The sequence below is a fragment of the Gymnoscopelus microlampas genome, assembly GCF_963454915.1.
Source record: "Gymnoscopelus microlampas genome assembly, chromosome: 19".
Lineage (NCBI taxonomy): Eukaryota > Metazoa > Chordata > Actinopteri > Myctophiformes > Myctophidae > Gymnoscopelus > Gymnoscopelus microlampas.
Window position 1 is genome coordinate 26,386,741 of NC_139956.1, and position 18,616 is coordinate 26,405,356.

At 37.1% G+C, this 18,616-nt stretch overlaps 2 protein-coding genes across 2 annotated transcripts in view; both read right to left on the reverse strand.

Annotated features, from left to right (window-relative positions):
- The window catches only part of LOC311035471 (uncharacterized protein), a 56,215-nt gene extending 44,498 nt beyond the window's left edge, over nt 1-11,717 (reverse strand). Inside the window, exons 1-3 of the mRNA XM_084043701.1 lie at nt 11,501-11,717; nt 10,699-10,974; nt 9,775-10,077 (exon numbers count right to left, since the gene is read on the reverse strand). Of these exons, the coding sequence (XP_083899827.1) occupies nt 9,775-10,077; nt 10,699-10,711 (316 nt within the window). The 5' untranslated portion in view covers nt 10,712-10,974; nt 11,501-11,717. The remainder of the gene's footprint in view (nt 1-9,774; nt 10,078-10,698; nt 10,975-11,500) is intronic.
- LOC311035089 (low affinity immunoglobulin gamma Fc region receptor III-like) lies at nt 7,151-9,389 on the reverse strand (the record flags this gene model as incomplete). The annotated part of the gene is made up of 6 exons (XM_084043169.1): nt 7,151-7,302; nt 8,081-8,178; nt 8,280-8,295; nt 8,424-8,531; nt 8,936-9,184; nt 9,314-9,389. The coding sequence occupies 6 exons, from the start codon at nt 9,387-9,389 to the stop codon at nt 7,151-7,153; spliced, it is 699 nt and encodes a 232-aa protein (XP_083899295.1).
- Nucleotides 11,718-18,616: the final 6,899 nt, after the last annotated feature.

An 18,616-nucleotide genomic window follows, 5' to 3' on the forward strand; every position in this document is an offset into this window, starting at 1 on the left:
AAAACCCGACCTGCACATCACTAACGTGGGATAAATGAAATTTAAGTTGCAGTAGAATGAGGGGAAATTGCTTAAAGAACACATGAAAAGCAGTTAAAGGCTGAAGTCAAGTATTAGTTGGCAGTAGGGTAGAACTGTTCAACATCTGCAGGAAATAAATGTAGGGTGGTGTGACAATGGCAGAACATATGAGAAAAGGTGTGAATTGAAAAACATCCGTTGGGTTGTGCAGTGAGTGTGATCACTAACCACATGCTCTTTGTGAAGTATATGGGGAGATGGAAGTGTAGGGGAGCCATACTGTTAGGTGATAGTAGTCTGCTGTGGCTTTCAGTGTAGTCAGTGGAATATGCAGTCTATCCAGGTTGTGTTGTAGTGAGCAGTTGTGGCAGTAATGAGCAGAGAAATGTTTTTAATGATAAGCAGAGCCCTGGTTGTGGCAGTTCATAGTGTTAGTGTCTAAACTGACATGTCTATGTACATCAATCAGGGCATTGCATTGCAGCGCTGTGCTGATAAAGGTTATAATATTTAATATAATAAAGTTATAATAATAATAATAATACATTTTATTTTTAACACACTTTACTTTTTTTACAAATCTCAAAGTGCTACAGGGTTTAAAAACAAAGTCCTCAAAATTGCAAAGGCACAACAAAAAACATCGGCAACATATAAAGTAGTGCAGTTATCTGGTCCTTGTGAGTAGGCAATAGTTACGTAGATGACAATAGCAAGGAAACGTGTGGTTGGATGTGCATCCTGTTTTTGCTCATCTCTTCTCTGCCTAGCCCTGATGTCCTGTGTTGTCTGTTGCAGGGACGCAGAGGGCATTTTAGAACCGAAAGGGACGCAACGCGCGCGTGCATGGGTTCCCAGCTTGTGTGCACTTAGTTACTTTTTTTGGGGGGTTTTGTTACTTAAATTCGATTAATTCGGTTAATTTGGTACAAAAAAAAATACTCCATGAAGTGTAGATGTCAGAGTTTTTTTTTTCTTCATCCCAAAAGTGGGGGGGAGTTATCCCCCCCCAATGAAACTGAGTATGCCCCCCCCTCCTGCGTCCCTGGTGTGTTGTGTATAAGACAAAAGTGAAATCTAAAATACATTAACAAGCTTGATATCTGACAAGTTATTGCACTGTAATATTTGCTATGATCACTTTTGGAATGTAGGGTAAAGTGTATGCGACATATGCGTGTTTCGACAGATTCAACACAGATTGCTGTCAAAACCCTGCCACAATCAGACGAGTGAGACGACCATTTTTAATTTAATTTAATTTCACCTTTATTTATTCAGGAAGGTCAATTGAGTGACTTTTAATTTTAATAAGCTGTTAAAATTATTAGGCAATTTATTAATTAAGGATGTGTAGATAAAAACAGTTAATTCACCCTGTCCACCTCTGAGGTTAGGTCCTCTCTACTGTAAGTCATCAACATTCCTTGCAATTAACTGTTTATCCTGCTGAACTGCACATTTGTCCCATCAATATGTGCTTTTTATTACTTCAGTGCATTTAGCGAGAGGTCTTAAAATTATATAAAAAGTTTGCATACTAACATGCTTCAAGAGACTTGTGTTGAACCACATCAAAGTCACCATCCCCTCATTACTCGACCCACACCAGTACACCTATTATTCCGAGGATGCCATCTCCATTCTCCACTGCACTTCATCTCGCCCTCACTCACCTGATCCAGAGGGACAAGAACATGTGTGTCCGAATACTATTCATTTATTACAGTTCTGCATTCAACACTATCCTCCCCTCTAAGCTTGTCACAAAACTACACCATCTTGGCCTCAGCTCAACACTGCACCTATACTACCTATTCACCAACGACTGCGCGCCTGTCCTCAAATCCCAACACCATCATTACATTTGCCGACGACACTGCAGTGGTAGGCTGGATATCTGACAACGAGACCACCTGTAATAAGCTATATGTTCCTCTGTCTTCACATCGCTGAGGACCTGAAATTGTTCCTAAATACCTGTTCTTTGATTAAAATGGCCCAGCAACACACACAGAGGGACTGATTGAACACACGAGAGTGCAGGCAGGGCCAGTGGGCCATTCGGTAGTGTGAGACTAAACCAGTTGTGGGTGTGGTTTTCTGGTTACGCTCTTGGGGAGAGAGTGTTATTTGTGTTTTTGGCATAACTGAGTGAAGTGTTGGGGTTGTGTGTGCACTGGTGTTCAGTGGCCTGTACCTTGGGAAGGGAATGTGTTTGAATGTTGTGTTGTGTTGTGTTTGCCCATGTGTACTGAGCCTGCTCCTGTGTGTGAGCAGGCTGTCTTTTTACTTCTTTTCAACCTTGCAGTAGCAACATCTAGCCCATGAGTGGCGCCCATAAGCCATGCTGGGGGGAACACTCAGCAAGTAGCCAGTGAGGGTCTGGAGGGCTGCAGCAAAGGATCCTTTCTTGCTCTGCTAAAAGGCCCGGCTAGTCTGAGGTACGGTTTGCTATGAGGGAATAAGAGGAATGAGGTGGGGTTGGGGCTAATGCTCACTCTGTGAGCATAATATATATTCAACCCTTGAAGAATATCTCACTGAGTGTGACCAAAAAAAATGTATTTTTGAGTATTTTCAATGCCTTAGTGTCTCAGTGGTATTAAACAGCTTGTCCGCGGGCTGCTCAGTGTTCCCACTCCAAAAGAAATACCTTTCGTTTGGGGCCGGCATAAAAATACAGATGTATTGTCTGTAAGTACCTGTAAGTCCTCAGCTATATACTGTAGGGGTGGAAGCCCAGTGCACATACTGTACATATATGATATTTATAAGTAGGACCCATGCATACAGCACCTTCAACCACCTCAAGCTGTGCCATGAGGTACATACTTTGCTATTTATCTTTATTATCCTTTTTCTTCTGTACTATTCTTAATTGTTTTTTGGTTATTTTTGGTGCTGTTGAACAACCAAAAACTAATTATAACATTAAATGTGGGGTTTAATACTGGCATGGCTTCATGTGGATCTCAGACTTCATGTGCACAGTCTATGATGTCAGTCCCCTATGTTGTACTGTATCTATGGTGTATGACTCCATATTTGGGCAAGGTTTCAGCCCAAGTTCCATCGATTCCATTATAAAATTTAACATTTAAAAAAATATACATGTCAATGTACATGTCAATGATGGTACAGCAACCAGAGGAAACACAACATTATACACAAACATGGACGTATAATTGGATGTACAGTATAATTTAATTTAATTGTGTCTTGGAATAGACCTTATTTTTATAAAGGTATAATGCACAGCTGCAGCTGTTGCTGTGGCTGCGCCTCCTTGAGGGCCCCTCTGGCCTGGGTCTGAATGTCTGTCTGTCCACCCTCCATCCATCCTGTTTTGTGGAAGTGTAGTGACACTAAAAGGGCACTAGGGGATTACATGTGGAATCTTTAGGGGAGTTCTAAATTATAATGTGAATGATTTTGTGTGGCATACTGCAGACTCTCAAAACTATTGAATATGCATGACATATTCTTGGGAGGCTAAGAGATGTGGAAGGAGTTTACACAACATCAGTGTGTTGTGATTGAATTGCTAATACAAGCACAGATATGTGATATAAGACATTATGACAACATTTTGTTCTCTGAAGCAGTTTATTTAAAAAATATAAATAAAGATATATTTATTTACATCACATAATTGGAACAATATGTATAACAAAAATAATGTGGAAAAAAGCTAAAACATTATTGTTTCTTGAGATTAAGGAACGAAATGTTCAGACAGGAGGTCAAAATCGTTACAAAAAAAGAGAACAAATTTAGATAATCATTATTCAATATCATTGTTATTTATAATCATTATCATTATGTTTAAACCAATTAAATGTAATAAAACAAAAGTCTGTAAAAAACATACAGTAAACACAGTAAACTATAAAATATACAATAAACATTTAGTTTAAATTTAAAATCGAGTGAATTGATTTGTTTGTTTTTTAATCTAAAACCACAATTGTCATAAAAAAGTATATTTTGTACAGTACAATTTAATGCGCGTGAATGAGGCAACTGTAAAATAATGTGTTCGCATTTTCGTTTACTTGAAGCAGAGTATATCTACATTGCAGTATTGATACTTTTACTTAAGTAAAACATATGAGTACTTCTTCCATCAGTGTATACAGTACATGTTACCCTGCATTTATTGCTGAAGATCCATTTGACTTTATCCACATGTGTTGTGTTGCGTTGCCCTACACATCTGTATCTGAGGAGTTGAAACAGAGTAACAATATACATTTAATACAGGATACTCTTTCATTGAACATATACCATACAGTATAATATTTGATATACTGCTTTTCCTGTAACAAGTGAAGTGTATTTCACATCTTATTCAGTTTTGTCATTCACTGATTTAAATTTTCATTCCATATCGACAGAGCACAGATATCTCTGCTCACTGGAATTTCCCTCAACATCCACTTGGCCTCAAAATATATGTGTCTAATTATGTTCTCTGATGCTACTTTGCTGTACTTTTCCTACAAACAATTGGATATGAGAACAATTGAAGCAGAATTAAACTTTGGTAGAGATTTGGTTTGTGTTTTCTCCCCGATCTATTTACAATGATTGATAAAGATACTATGTTGCACACAACAATTTGGTCGCAGATCTTCCTCCTAATTAAAAACATTAAAAATGTTCTTTCTAAACTAGAATCCTAATTTTGGGCATGTCATTATAGACAGAAAGGTTTTTTGAATTTGCATTTCCTTCTAAGTTACAGCTTTTTTCCCCTCCAAATTTCAGTAAATGAAACTGGCCTGGGTGAACAGCATAAAAATCAAGTGATATAAACCTGATAAAATGACCCTCCTAACATACCAAATCAAATCATTGGAAAAATTATATACTGTTCGTACCATTTTCGTAGTCATCTGAGTGATTGATGTTTCCATAAACACTTGTGTCACCTAGAAGTAAACAAAATATAGCATTAATGTGGTACTTATTTGTGACATTTCAAACATGCATTTCAATTTAGTTATTTAGGTAAAAAAGAACACAAAACTATTTTACAGACGTTAATATACTTCAAGTAGGACATTCATTATTTATAGGCAGTGTAAGTGATATTATGGTTAAAACTAAACGTTTTAGTTTTTTTGTGTATGTGAAAAGGTATATGGCTCCGCGGTATATTCTGAGTTATCATTGCTACTGTGTTTGTTCAATAACAGGGGTCTACCCGTCTCTCCAGCTCTTTAATAAACAGAAAATAAAATTTCAGGTGGGTTGCCAGTTTCATCAATTAGGAGAGAGTACCCATTTATCAGCTTCAATTTTATGTTCCAATTGTCTGCTCACTTCTTTGTATCATCACTTCCAAATTCACTTGTTTACACTGTATCCTGTATGAATTCTCTCTCCTGATTGGATAAAATTGGTATCCCAAACGGAAAATGTTTTTTTCCCTTTTACTGAACACACAGATAGAGCCATTTGACACTTAACTAGACCGGTGCACACCAATATACCCATATATGGGCATGTCAATGAGCAAGCTGGCATGCCCATTGACATTGATTTGACATCACATGCTGGCATGCCCATTGGCATATCGGTTGGACTGGTGGTTCTGGACAACCGCCTATCCGAATCTTGGACTCACTCCCTCGAGTCCTCGTCAATGCAGGTGTCGAGTTTGAAGTCGTTTGGTCAAATACTGTATATCACAGATTGGCGGTTCTGGACAATGCCTATCTGACCGACTCGACGGCAGGCAATGGCACTTCCTCGGGCCGTTACTTGTGAGCGTTGTGCGTGCCGAGTTTGAAGGAGACTAACGGATGTACAAAGATTTTGTGCATTTATTATAAATTTATTATACGATTTTAACAAAATAAATATCACTTACTGCACCTTTAATTAATGTTTATGTGATGATACATAATTTGAAGATCTAAATGAATTTAGATTTAAATTAGAACCTGTTATCCTTGTCAGAGCTGTCCTTAAGAAAGTTGTACCATACATCTTTTTGAACCTTTAAATTGCTATGCCATGGTAATCAGTAGGCTATAATTTAAGGAGAGTTGGTGATGATTGTAATCTAGATGTAATCCATCTAATGTTGAAATTAAAGTTCTTCCTAATCTGTTTTCTTCTTTCTTTTTGAAATAATATAGATTTTTCTTGTGGTTAAGTGGCTATAACCATTTTTATGTACAGTTATCCAAAATGTTATAACTGCTGTCGTGAAAATATAACTAATTCCCCTTGAGAAACTATTCTCCTAGTATCCTACTACAATTAAACCATTTCAGAAAAACAATTTGCCTCTGGAAATGGATTACCGGTACCTCATTTAATACCCAATTTGATTGAATTAATGGAACAGTTATCTGTTACCAAAATGTTAGCCTAGGAAGCAAAGCTTTTCGGGTCTATGATCCGGTCGGGAGCGGAAGTAGCCCTACGTCACCAGGCGCGTCATCTGCGTCATCAGGCGACCGGATCGCGACAATCCGGAAAGACGTCACCCCAAAATAGGTCCGTCCTAATAAAATCCTTGATGCGGCGTAGTTTAGCTTATTTTTTAAATATAAATGTGAGTGTACTTTCCGGAGACTATTTAGCGTCTGTATTATCCTATCCGTATTATCCCACGGGGAAATTCTATTCCATTTAAATAGGGATTGGGGAACCTAAACAAAGCGGCACCGCAAAACCGGATCGCGACAATCCGGAAAGAGGATTTTTTTTTTTTTTCTGTAGGCATGGCCTAGACCGGATCATATGGGTCTTTAGTAACGCATACCAGGCTTTCCTCCGAGGTGGAAAGACTGGTGACGCAAGGTTACCAAAATGTATGCAGTGAGTGACACAGTTAAAGGGAGAATATGAGTTAGATAGCAGACTGTAAGGATGCAATTAACAATGTACGTATAATGTTGGTGAAAAGCACTCTCACTGTTATTTAACAACATTGTAAGTCTGGAGTTCAAAGTAAAAACACATAAGCCTAAGGTTTTTTAGAAAAGCTGTGAACGAGGTGGTGGCATTGGTACACAGTAAACAAAACTGTCCTGTGAACAGAGTAATTGATAGAGGGCCATGAAGCCCTCATCCCACTGAAAAGTAAAAAAACACACACAAAAACAATCTAGTGATACATTTTAACCTGAAGAAATGACGCTCTTAACATTACTATTCCACAATAAAACCAAACGAAAGCATTGGACTTAACCATATAAAAAATATATACTGTACCATTTTCATCAGAGTGATTGATTTCTCCATAAACGCTTGTGTCACCTATAGGTGAACAGAATATAGTATTAATGTGTAGGCTACTTATTTGTGTTACTTCAAACATGTTTTCAATTTAGTTCATTATTTTGCTATTTAGGAAAAAGGAACAAACTGACAGACGTTGATATACTTCAAAAGGACATTCATTGTTTAAAGGTGTGTGTGTGTGTGTGTGTGTGTGTGTGTGTGTGTGTGTGTGTGTGTGTGTGTGTGTGTGTGTGTGTGTGTGTGTGTGTGTGTGTGTGTGTGTGTGTGTGTGTGTGTGTGTGTGTGTGTGTGTGTGTGTGTGTGTGTGTGTGTGTGTGTGTGCGTGCGTGCGTGCGTGCGTGTTATATTAATATTTAAGGATCTATTATGATAGTCATTGCTGTCATTGAGTGTTTGTTCAGATTCATCCAATCAGGAGAGAGTACCCATTTATCAGTTTCAATATACAGTAATAATGTTCCCATTCCAATTTCATTTGTTTATACTGTATCCTGAGTTCTCTCTCCTGACTGTATAAAATTGGTATCCTGAACTGAAAATGCATTATCTGTTCCATAAAGAGCTGGAGAGATGGGGAAATCCCTGTTACTGAACAAACAATCTATAACAATGATCAAATGATCAAATAGAGCTATTTCACACTTATTTTAACCAAAGAATTTATGAATGAAGATTTATTTTTAATTTGAATTTCTAAATGTCTTTAGATTTAAATTAGAACCAGTTATCCTTGTCCGAAGTATTTATCAGAAGTGTCCTTAACCAACATGATAGGTTTGGTTCAAAGACTGACCATGCTGCAGTGGGTAGTACTCTTCATCCGGATCCCCACTTTGATTGGTCCGCTGGTCTCCAGCTGAGCTCTGATTGGTTCCCTGAGACTGAACGTGTCTGTAATTAAAAGATTAAGTATATTTATCAGAAATGAAGTAGAAAACCAGATGGAATCTACTGCTGTCATGTTTATGAATAGACAGAGAAATACTGCTTACCTGGCACAACATGGATCTGTAAATAAAAATAAAACATATTTTTGAACCTTTAAATTGCTATGCCATGGTAATCAGTATAAATTAAGGACAGTTGGTGAGTGATTGTAATCTAGATGTAATCCATCTAATGTTAGTAGTTCTTACCTTTAGAGTTTCTGTATCGACACAGCAGAAGCAGAAGGATGGTCAGTAGAATCACAACAAGCAGTCCCACAATCAGTCCCACAACATGTGAAGAACTCTGTTTTGACACTGAAGGAGACATTATGACAGCAATGAAAATAATATTTGAAATAAATAGATTAGTATTAGAACAACTCATTTTAGCATTTAACTTGACGGGCTATAGTGTATGCCTAAAGACATTTAGATTTAACTGTTATAAACCTGGCAGACCACTGTCTTGTCTGTTGACTGTGTAATAGTTTACAAACAAAGCTGGAATAAACATTTTAAAAAGTAATTGAGAACATTTTAATAGGTTTCCTTTTAAAGTTGTATTCAGTCTAGATTAAAACCTGTGAAGGTAGTACTACTGTAAGCATAGTCATGCCTAAGAAAAATTATAATAAATATTTACATTATTTGTTTAAATACATGAAAAGAATAAAACAAAACAAAGGTAGGCTACTGCAAGTTATTGTCAGTATACTCACTCTTCCATCTCACTGTCATCCAGCTCTGTGGTGATTCTCCTCCAGAATATTTACACTTGTAGAATCCCTCATCAGACTTAGATACAGCAGTTATGATCATCTCTCCATTGGTTTTAGTTTGGACCAGTTCATCATTTCTATAAAAGTCCACGTTGGAGAGTGATGAGTCTGTTCTATGTTTGCATTGAAGAGTCACAGAATGTCCCTCAGTCACAGGATGGACAGGACTCACCAGGATGACAGAACCATCTGTAAAACAGTTAACAAGTTAAAAACAGTCCACATGTTCACACTGAGCAAAATACAAAAGCATGCTTTTAATGAGTTCGTGGAATGCTGCAGTATTGTTAGGTACATGAATAAAGTAACTGGACTCACCATGTACTGTGATGTTGACAGCATTACTGTACTCTCCCAATTCAGACTCGCACCAGTACACTCCAGTGTCAGTCATTGAAAGTCCAGATGAAATCTCATCCAATCGATCAGTGTAACTCTTCACTTTCCATTCAGTAGAGTTTCCCTCACAGTTCAGTGAGACAGACTCATTGATGAAGTGCTGAGTTCTGTTAGAACTCACTGTGAGAGAAGCTGAAGAATGAAGATCTAAAGTATCAGAGGTCAAACACAGAACAGTATTACAATGACATAGTGAACTAAAAGAAAAGTGAGAACACAACCAGAGAAGGTGAAAGAAATATAAATAGAAAACAGGGGATGTGAGCAAGAGTGAGAGAGTGAATCAGTCAGTCACTGGGTCTGTCCTGTATGTTGTTAAGAAAACAACATAGAACAACATACAGTAGGAATAAGAATGATGAATTTTGAGTCACACTCACCATCAGACCACACAAACTGAAGTTTACTCTCCTCAGTGTAATAAACTGGGTCTCCTCTCCCAGCTTTACACACATATCCTCCTGTGCCTGTAGCACCATGAATGATGTAGGATCCCTCTACAGTCCCATTGTAGCTACCAGATAAGAGCTCATAAGTGTAGGAGTTGTATGATGGTGTAGGAACAGCTCTGTACCAGTAGAACATCCAGCCTGCAGATGATTCTTTAACATCACAGCTCAGAGTCACTGAGGCTCCAGGACTGAACCATGTAGTTGACAAACTCAGAAAAGACTGGGGTTTGGCTGTTGGAAAGCACATTCTCTGTATTGAAACGTTGTTTATTGTTCGACAGGACATACAGTATGTCTGTTAAAGATATTGATGTTTCATGCAATTACTGGAGGCGGCACAGTTTTTTTTAAATGGAAGTTCCCTCTCCCATCTGTAAAATAATACCTAAACTTAAATGACGTTTTAGCTCCCCCTAGCGGTGGGGCTCTATGGCTTGGACAGTGGTTGGGAGGATTCATGACCCAAAAAAAAGGCAAAAATGTCCGCTAGCACATAAGATTCTTATTCTTCATCTTTTCCCTTTCCTTTCTTTGCCCAGCACAATGTAATTGCTGTTCACAGGCAACTATATGTTAGTTAGTATGTTATGCATTATTTTTTACATAACATTGTTGTACCTATCTCTTTCCTGTAACTGTGCACGCTTGAGTTACAGTATATGAAAAGTACTACAAATCCTATAGCCTAACCCTATTCTGTTGTAATTACGAAGTGACAAATCTATACAAATGCTGATACAGGAAAATAATTGATGTGATTTATTGTGAGCAGTCAACAAGGTGGAGGAATGGAAGCAGTTGTGTGAAGAAAACACAGTATAGAATCATAAAAACTATACAGAGTATCCATACCTTTAAAAGTCATAGTGATGGGATTGCTGAATTTGGATAATTGTTGGTCCTGCTTGCGTTGACCTAGACACTTGTATTGACCACTGGGATGCTTTTCAGAAGGACTTATTACATATTCATGTTCTCTGTAATTCTTGATTTCGTTAGAGTACTTCCACCATGAGTACTCCCAGACAGAGGCACGTCCTTCCTGTATCGTACACCACAGAGTAACAGTCTCTCCAATGAAATGATCAGGCCAGTCAGGGTGTTTGCTGACAACAGGCACAGGTGCCTCTGTAGAAGTAACACATAGTTAAGTTGAGCAATACTTTATTGATTCTTGTGGGTAAATACATCCTCTGTATTCAATCCATCCTCCTATAAGATGGTTAATAGCAACCACTGAGCAGCATCTGGGCACTACATCCAACTCTAAAGGTCACCCTTGGTCAAGAGCACTGACAGGAGCATGTCCCTGAATACCTAATATGTATTTCTGGAGTTCTAAATTCCACACAGAAAAGCTCCACATTATTGCTATGAGGTAGCAATGGTTACATTCAGTTTATGACAATTCATCACTTAAGTTTCAATTTGAATGAAACCATAAAATATCTACATTTTAATTCAAACCAAATGCACATTTTAATTACACAACTAAAAGCTGAAATTGTAAATATGTAAATAGGTAAAATATGATCTTTGAACAAATTACAGTTACAGCTATGAATTTTTAGGAAGCTGCTTAAACCTCTTCATTGTTAGTTTAGAATAAATAAAATAAATATAAAGCATACAATTTATAAAAACAATAACTCACCAGAGACAGCGATATCAACTTGGTTGCTGTATTGTGTGCGGTATGGTGGGTCTTCTCTCCTTCCTTGACACCAGTAGCTTCCACTCTCTGAGACACTGGAGGGACTGAATGTGTAGGTTGGCTGATGTGTCACAAGCAGTGGATTGTTGTCTCTGTACCAGTTGATGATCCACGAAACTCTACTTTCCACAGTACAGGTGAGGGTCACTCTATCTGATGTCAGTACACAAGTTCTGTCTGCCGTCAAAGTAGTTTTTGGTGCAGCTGTTATTTATGACCGAGAAATAAAATAGAACTGTGAGCCTCAGTATTTCTCCCAATTGATATAATACGCACGCACGCACGCACGCACGCACGCACGCACGCACGCTCGCTCGCTCGCTCGCTCACTCACTCACTCACTCACTCACTCACTCACACACACACACACACACACACACACACACACACACACACACACACACACACACACACACACACACACTCACACTCACACTCACACTCACACAAAAGCACGCACGCACACACACACAACAAATATGATTTTGAGTGAATAAACATAATAGATATTAAATCAATCTTCACCTTGACTGTGTCCATAGGAGAGGAAGCTACTCAGCACTGAAAAATATTTGATGAGATAATACTGTATGAAGCTAAGCGTAAATATCTGTATTTCATTCCTAATAATACCAACATAGACAACAGTTGACTCATAACAACAAATAACAAATAACAATAATTTGTCCATTCTGCTAACAATGTTGTGTAACACCTAATAAATGATGACATCGTTAAATGGTGCCATCTTATAATGAGCATTAGTGAGTGACTATTAATATGAAGATACATTTGAAAATGCGTGAAGTGCTCCTTTAAGTATTCAAAAGTACTTGCTTTAAAAAAAAACTGGTCTAGTTTGCTATAAAATTCTAATATCCATCAAATGTTTTGTAGCTTCGATAATGTGTAAAAATAAATAAATGGTGTTATACTATAGGAGTGGACGTTAGAGTGTCTTTGTACTGTATAAAGTTGCATCATGACTGTTAATAGTAAATTCACATATTGTTGAAATGATAAAGGTGAAAATATTGGTCGAGATCCTACGTTAAAGTGCGACATTGATTGTACTGACACCTTTTTACTGTCAGCAGCTTAACTTTAACAAAAATGTGTTTAAGTACAGCCTTCATAGAAATGGTTCAAATACTATTTCAATAGACCTACTAGTAATAATAGTGATATACTCACAGAGGAGCACATAGGGCAATGTGTGCCCCATCCTTTCCTGAGATGAATGACTCTGAAAAAATGTTTCTACTTCCTATGCATGAGCTGTAACTACTGTTGTGTGAAACAGGGAAATAAGACAGAGAGACAACACAGTGTGATGTCTCATACAGTAAATGATCACTTGAATTACGAGGAATCCAATGGATAATTTAATATGTAAAATTGCAATATTTCAAGATTTGTTTGTATATTGTATGTAGTATGGATGTTTTTATTTAACAGACTATGATAACTTGACTATGACATCATCAGATACCTGACCTGAAGGTCAGTTGGACCGAAACATTGTTTCTAAATGAATATATATTTTTAAGTGAAGATGTTCTGCAGGACATTTCCTTTTTTCTCCACATTAGCTGTTCTCTCCTGTGCATCTGTCCTAAGTGCAGCAGGTGTGCAAAAGGACCTTTTTGGAATATGCGAAATAGTGAGTGAAATCATTGTATCCAGTGAGAAAATTACCGGTAGGAAGATTCCAAGGGCAAGTTGCTGTCAAAGACCAAATGCTCGGCCTATTGTTTAATACATATTGGGAGTCCAGTGTGATGTTGTCACCCAGAAAACCCATTCAAACAGGCGTTCCTTACATTCACAAAGTCCTGTTCCCTCTGTTTTAGTATCAGTGTGAAGTAATACAATATTATGTTCTAGTCTTTAGATTTGGTAATGAGATACACAAACTGTAGTGTATACTAAGCACGAAACGTCTTTTTATAATAGAGAATTATTTTATTTTATTATGGTTAAATTGTTTTAAAATACATTTAACAGCATTATGAGTGAAAACAGACTATAAAATAACCTACATTAAACACTGAAGGCTAGGCTGGTATTAGAGTCCTCACTGTCTACAAAGGAAGCAGCGTGTGTCAAACCACAGTCACACATACAGCCTCCATCACAGTGGAACGTGTGAGTGTGAGTGTGTGTGTGTGGATGTGCATGTGTGTTCGTGCATGCTCTGTGCATCAGCCTACTACCATATAGACGCATCACATAGACCCCGGTTACTGAACAAACAATACATAGCAATGCTTACTATCAGAATATAGAGCTTTAACAAAAATATTTTTGTTTTAACCAAAACATAACTTACAGCATATATAAGGTAATTTTGTAGGATTGGTGGATGTGTTAGGGAACCATGTTAGAAAATGCAATTTTTCATCAAGCCGTGTAGAGCAGCAGAATGTGGGTAGAAGTAGTGGTGCAGGTGACGTGGGATATATAAAATATAAGTAACAGTAGAATGAGGGGAAATTGCTCAAAGAACACCTGAAAAGTCAAGTATTAGCTGCCAGTAGGGTAGAAATGTTCAACATCTGCAGGAAATACATGTAGGGTGGCGTGACAATGGCAAAACCTATGAGAAAAGGTGTGATTTTAAAAACTTCCAGTTAACATATGGCGTTGGGTTGTGCAGTAAGTGTGATCACTAACCACATGCTCTTTGTGAAGTATGAGAGTAACTTTGTTTGGCCATGTTGTCCTATTGTTGTTGATAAGACAAAAGAGAAAGGAAAAATAACAATGAATGGTAATATGTGCTATGATCAGCTGTGTGATGTAGGAAAAGAAAAGGTAAATGTACGGCTATATTAATATGGGTAAATGGACATTTAGGGGAGCCATGCTGTTAGGTGACAGTAGTCTGTGTGGCTATCAGTGTAGTGACTAGCAGCAGGGTGATATAGCTATGACTTAACAGGTTATTATAGAGTACAGAAGTCTGACGTTATTTACACATCCTACCTCGGTCTGAATTCCCATAGACGTGTTTAATATCGTGTCAAATAAGAACTGTGTTCCAAAAATAAACAAATGATCCTGGCGGATTTTTACAAATCTCAAAGTGCTACAGGGTTTAATAGTAAAGGCATAAAAATAGCAAAGGCACAACAAAAAACATCGGCAACATATAATGTATAAAGTAGTGCAGTTGTCTGGGCCTTGTGAGGAGGCAAAAGTAGACGACAATAGCAAGGACACGTGTGGTTGGATGTGCATCCTGTTGTGGTTTGCTCATCTCTTCTCTGCCTAGCCATGATGTCCTGTGTTGTTAACACTGTTGTGTATAAGACAAAAGAGAAATCCAAAATAAATTAAAAAGCTTTGTATCTGAAGTTATTGCATAGTAATATTTGCTCTGATAACTTTTGGAATGTAGTAAAAGGGTTAAGTGTATGCCCGTTTCAACAGACTCAACACAGAGATAGCTGTCAAAACCCTTCGACCATCAGACAACCATTTACTCACCCTGTCCACCTCTCACTCACCTGATCTAGAAGGACAAGAACATGCGTGTCTGAATACTATTCATTGATTACAGTTCTGAATTCAACACTATCCTCCCCTCTAAGCTTGTCACAAAACTACACCATCTTGGCCTCAGCTCACTGCACGTATACTACCTATTCACCCATGACTGTGTGCCTGTCCTCAAATCCCAACAGCATCATTGAATTTGCGGACGACACCACAGTGGTAGGCCTGTGATAAGCTATGTGTTCTATGATAAGCTTTTCTCTTCCCTCCTTCAAGGCCTTAGTGTCTCAGTAGTATTAAACAGCTTGTCCGTGGGCTGCTCAGTGTTCCCCCTCCAAAAGAAATACCTCTCGATTCGGACTGGCATAATAATACAGATGTATTGTCTGTAAGTATCTGTAAGTCCTCAGCTATATGGGGGTGAAAGCCCATTGCACATACATTATGATATTTATAAGTAGGACCCATGCATACAGCACCTTCAACCACCTCAAGCTGTGCCATGAGGTACATACTTTTCTATTTATCTTTATTATCCTTTTTCATCTGTACCATTCTTAATAGTTTTTTAGTTCTTTTTGGTGATGTTGAACAACATTAATTGTAACATTAAATGTGGGGGGTTAATAACGGCGTGGCTTCATGTGGATCTCAGACTTCATGTGGACAGTCTATGTCAGTTCCCTATGTTGTACTGTATCTATGATTTATGACTCCATATTTGGGCTTTTGGTCTTTAGGTTTCAGCCCAAGTATAAAATTTAACATTTAAAAAATATATGTATTTAAATGATGGTACAGCAATCAGAGGAAACACAACATGATATGCAAACATGGACGTATAATTGGATGTACAGTATAATTTAATTTAATTATGTCTTGGAATCGATCTGAGTTTGTGTTGCTTATTTTTATCAAGGTATGCGCAGCTGCAGTTGTTGCTGTGGCTGTGCCTCCTTGAGGGCCCCCCTGGCCTGGGACTGTCTGTTTGTCTGTCTGTCTGTCTGTCTGTCTGTCTGTCTGTCTGTCTGTCTGTCCACCCTCCATCCATCCTGTTTTGTGGAAGTGTAGTGACACTAAAAGGTCACTAGGGAGTGACATGAGGAATCTTTAGGGGAGTTCTAAATTAAAATGTGAATGATAAGTTGTGTGGCATACTGCAGACTCTCAGAACGATTTCATATGCATGACACTGTTCTTGGGAGGTTAAGAGATGTGGAAGTAGTTTACACAACATCAGTGTGAGAACAGACTTGTTCTGATTGAACAGCTAATACAAGCACAGATCTGATGCACCTTGTTCAGATTCTAAGGTAATTCATATAATACATTATGACATTTTGTTCTCTGAAGCAGTTTATTCTAAAAAAAATAAAGATTTATTTATTTACATAATTTGAACAACATATAACAACAACAAGCATAAACGTCCTTGAAAAAGAATGTGGAAAAAAGCAAAAAAATTGATTCTCTGAGATTAATGAACATAGTTTTCAGACAGGAGGTCAAAATCTTTACAAATAAGAGTCTTTAAAAATCTTTAAAAAATGGTTTAATCATCATTCAATATCATTGTCATTTATAATCATTATCATTATTTTTAAACCAATTAAATGTAATAAAACAAAAGTCTGTAAAAAACATAACTGTACACAGTAAACTATAAAATACATAAACATTTAAAGTTTAAAATCGAGTCAATCGATTTTAACACCTAGAAAAAATAAATGTGATTCATATAATATGTAATATAATTGATCTAAAAAGTATATTTTGTATACAATTTAATGCTCTTGAATGAGGCAACTGTAAAATAAGGTGTTAGGATTTTCGTTGTGTATGCACTTGTATCTGTGTTTGTGTGCATGTGCTTGTATACCGTACAAGTGTGAACTGTGAACAGTGGTGTAAAGTAACTAAGTACTTGTACTCAAGTACTGTACTTAAAGTAATTTGTTTAGGTACTTTTACTTTATTTGGAAAATATTATGCTTTTACTCCACTACAATTATATGAACAATTGTTACTAGCTACTTTGTAGATTTTGATAATTATTACAAAACACACTAAACACCCTATATACATTTCGTTTTTTTGAAAATAGTAGATCTACAAGCTCACAATGCGTCGCATCGCAACACATTGTGAGCTTGTAGATCGGCTATTTTCAAAAGATTTCTTTATACATTTTGAACTTGTGAAATGGGACATTCTGCAAAATGAGTACTTTTACTTGTGGTACTTTAAGTATATTCTGATGCCGATACTTTTGTACTTTTACTCAAGTAAATTTTGAATTCCAGACTTTTACTTGTAACAAAGTACATCTACATTGCAGTATTGATACTTTATGAAACATATGAGTACTTCTTCCATCACTGTATACAGTACATGTTACCCTACATTTATTGCTAAAAATCCATTTGACTTTATCCACATGTGTCGTGTTGGGTTGCCCTACACGTCTGTATCTGAGGAGTTGAAACAGATAACAATATACATTTAAAACAGGAGACTCATTGAACATTATGCTACAGTATATCATATTTGATCTACTGCTTTTCCTGGAACAAGTGAAGTGTATTTACATCTGATTCAGTTTTGTCTTTCACTGATTAAGAGCACAGATATCTCTGCTCACAGGAATATCCCTCAACATCCACTTGGCCTCAAAATATATGTGGATAATTATGGACTCTGATGCTACTTTATGGTCATTTTCCTACAACAATTGAAGCAGAATTAAACTTTGGTAGAGATTTGTTAGAAGGGTTCTGGGTGAACAGAGTAATTGACAGAGGGCCATGCCCCCTAATTTCACTGACAACAAAAAAAAACGAAATCTAACAAAAAAATCAAGCAATGTTAACCTGTTAAAATGACCCTTAATACATACCAATATTAAATGATTGGAAAAAGCATACAATTTACCATTTTCATAGTCATCTGAGTAATAGATGTTTCCATAAACGCTTGTGTCACCTAGAAGTAAACAAAATATAGCATTAATGTGGTACTTATTTGTGACATTTCAAACATGGTTTCAATTTAGTTATTTAGGAAAAAGACGTTAATATACCTCAAAAAGCATATTCATTGTTTAAATGAAGTGTAAGTGATATTATGGTTAAAAAAAAAGATTTTGTTTTTTGGACTAGTAAAAAGTAATTGATAGAATAATTGCTAGGAAGATAATCAATCGTTGCAGCCCTAATGCAAAGTGTGTGTGGTAGTTGATCTACTTTGTGAAGTTCATAGACTGACACTGCAGACTCAAACAATAAATTTTATTATGAGGGATATACATTTCACCTACCTCTCTTCTTCTTTGCTTTGCCTTTGTTTTGGTGGTTAACCTGGGCGTAAGTCACATCTGGTTCTCCTGATCCTTCTACAACACACAAGTCAGTGTTCTTTGTCATATGGAAATTACTTAAAATCAGAAACGTTCGACCAGCAAAACCATTTGGCCAGTGACTAATAATAATTTTTCCACATAATCAGTGGATTTAGTGATTATTTTAAACAGTTCCACGCAAAACCTTGTGTCAGAAT